This window comes from Loa loa (genome assembly GCF_000183805.2).
Source record: "Loa loa unplaced genomic scaffold supercont3.345, whole genome shotgun sequence".
Classification (NCBI taxonomy): domain Eukaryota; kingdom Metazoa; phylum Nematoda; class Chromadorea; order Rhabditida; family Onchocercidae; genus Loa; species Loa loa.
In genome coordinates, this window is record NW_018108525.1 from 21,104 (window position 1) to 23,733 (window position 2,630).

Consider the following 2,630-nt stretch of genomic DNA (forward strand, 5'->3'; position numbering starts at 1 on the left):
TATAACACCAAACCACTCTGCCGAATATTTTTAATCAATGCAATGGTACTTCGTCTCAGTTCCATTCGCTTGATATCTTTTGCATTCCACACTGAAAATGCCTTATGTGTTTGTGTGCGTGTATGTGTGTGTGTATGCATATGTGTGTGTTTGTTCGTTTGTTTATTTGTTTGTTTGTTTGTTTGTTTGTCTGTTTATTTGTTTGTTTGTTTGTTTGTTTGTCTGTCTGTTGGCAAAGAATTGCCTGTCTACATTAAAATGTATTGTGTATGTGTGTGCATATGTGTGTATGTGTGTGTGTGTGTGTGTGTATGTATGTGTGTGTATGTATGTGTATGTGTCCATATATGTGTGTATCCATTGCCATTGACTTTGTCCTTGGATGGATAAGACGCAGCGTGTTTTGAGAAAAAAATCAGAAATTTTCATATGGTACTAAATCTAAATATATCATATTCAATAGTACAAGAAATTATTTGAAATATAAAATTATTTTAAAATAATAATAAATAAAAAGAAAAAATTCGACGAATATTTATCATATTATGATTATTGTATTATAACATAATACTTTAAAAGAAAGACTAATTTTACACTATGCTAGACACTTCAATAGTTATACTATTGTATTGCCTATAAAGAAATGAAATGGTATCATGTGGTACTCATAAATATATTGGATGGTACAATATGATACAAACAAAAAGATTACATAGTACCGTGCAGACACACTAAAGGTACCATGTAATATCCACAAAGAGAGACGACATTATATGATCGCCCTGATTCTCGACATTATATAAACTATTCATACATGAAAGTCACCTATTTTTTTCTTTTCTATCTATTTACCTATTTTACCTACCACTTATTTTATATCTATTTTAACTATTTGTATTTTTTACCTACTTTTTGATCTATTTTTAATTTTTTACCCATTTTTTTTACTTATTTTTACCTATTTTTACTTTTTAGCCTGTTTTTTAACTATTTCATCATTTTTTTTTTTTTTTTTTTTTTTTACCAATCCTAATGCTTTTCCATTTGTACTATACGAAGGAATATACCAGAAGGCACCCAAACTATGAAAATTTGAAATTAAGACTTAGTTCTTCAAGCTATAATACCTATGAAGTGACACCTGTAATAGTGACAAAAAAATATACGTACAAGTATTATATATATTCAGTATTTGACTATGTCCTTCATAGATATTAACATATTAAGTTAACCAAAAAAATAATAATATTTTTGATATCAATTCGAAATTTTCTTTCCTTCTCCCGCTTAGCTTTAGTTAGTATCTTTTCTTATCATTTCAAATTGTGCCTTTTTAGCTATGAATTTTTTTTCATAGTGATTGGTTTAAATTAAAAATGAAATCATGAATTATTCACCATCTCATTTATCAGCACGAATGGACTAAATAGCAAACTATCATGGTTGGTCATTTAATATGAATAACGGTTGCAAGGTCACAAATCAATCAAACCTTTCGAAAATTCCGTCGGTATAGTCAAAAATCTCTTAAATTACAAGCAACTGAATATGAAAGAGATTCGTTAACGTTCGCAGCACAAAAAAAGAGAAAAGAAATTCAATTTGATCTAAAAGAAAAAAAAAAATATGTCAAAATAAATTCTGCGAAAAGAAAAATTTTTTATATATCATTTCGTGATATATTCTCTATTTAGCAGTAATATAAGCGATGACGAAAGTAATTCAGCAAATTATCTATTATCTATTTCCAAATGTTTAATTAAATAATAAATAATTTGCAACTACTTTGCAATAAGTTCCAAACACAGTATACCACTTGATCTAGGCTCAACGCTTATCTTTCAATAAGCCTAGGCTAGTTTAATTTCTTTTTATCTGGTAGATGGGACAGTCCCATCTACCAGATGGGACTGAATAACGATAAGAATTTATACTTATGTCCTTTCCTTAATGCAACTTGCCTGTCATTTTAGAATTTCCAGCGAATAGTATACCAACGCATACGTATAGCTAATGATAATATTAATTAACAATTGCTTAATTTATTATAACGTATAAAACTCATTTACGCTTATATATTATCATATCATGTCTTGATAAACTAATGATTATCAACATATTGATAAAAAGCTTTTCAATTACATTAAAATATTACCTTACATTATTATTCATTTCCTCCCAAAAATATCATACATTTTAACTTTCTTCCACTTTCCATTTTCGTATAAATTCTTTAAATCCAAGCTGAAAATGAGAAAAAATGGAATAGGAATGATTCTTCATTTTGGTACATATAATACCATACTATTTTCATCTTTCACATTCATTCGTCATAGCAATTTAAAACTACCCCCGTATATAAACAACTAAATAAGCAATTCATAATAATTATTATCATTTTATTAATAACAATAATTATTATTTTATAATAATAATTATTATTACTACTGCTGTTATTAATTAATTGATCAATTAATAATAATAATTGATAGTAATAATTAGTAATAACAATCAATAATAATAATTAATAATAATAATTAATAATAATAATTAATAATAATAATTAATAACAATTAATAATAATAACTAAAAATAATAATTGATAATAATAATTAATAACAATAATTGAC

The 2,630-nt window shown here is 26.0% G+C and overlaps 1 protein-coding gene across 1 annotated transcript in view; it reads right to left on the bottom strand.

Annotated features, from left to right (window-relative positions):
- The window catches only part of LOAG_11218 (hypothetical protein), a gene marked incomplete at its 3' end in the record, with an annotated part of 9,595 nt that extends 7,356 nt beyond the window's left edge, over nt 1–2,239 (bottom strand). The window contains exon 1 of the mRNA XM_020448315.1: nt 2,156–2,239. Within this exon, the coding sequence (XP_020301530.1) occupies nt 2,156–2,172 (17 nt within the window). The 5' untranslated portion in view covers nt 2,173–2,239. The remainder of the gene's footprint in view (nt 1–2,155) is intronic.
- Nucleotides 2,240–2,630: the final 391 nt, after the last annotated feature.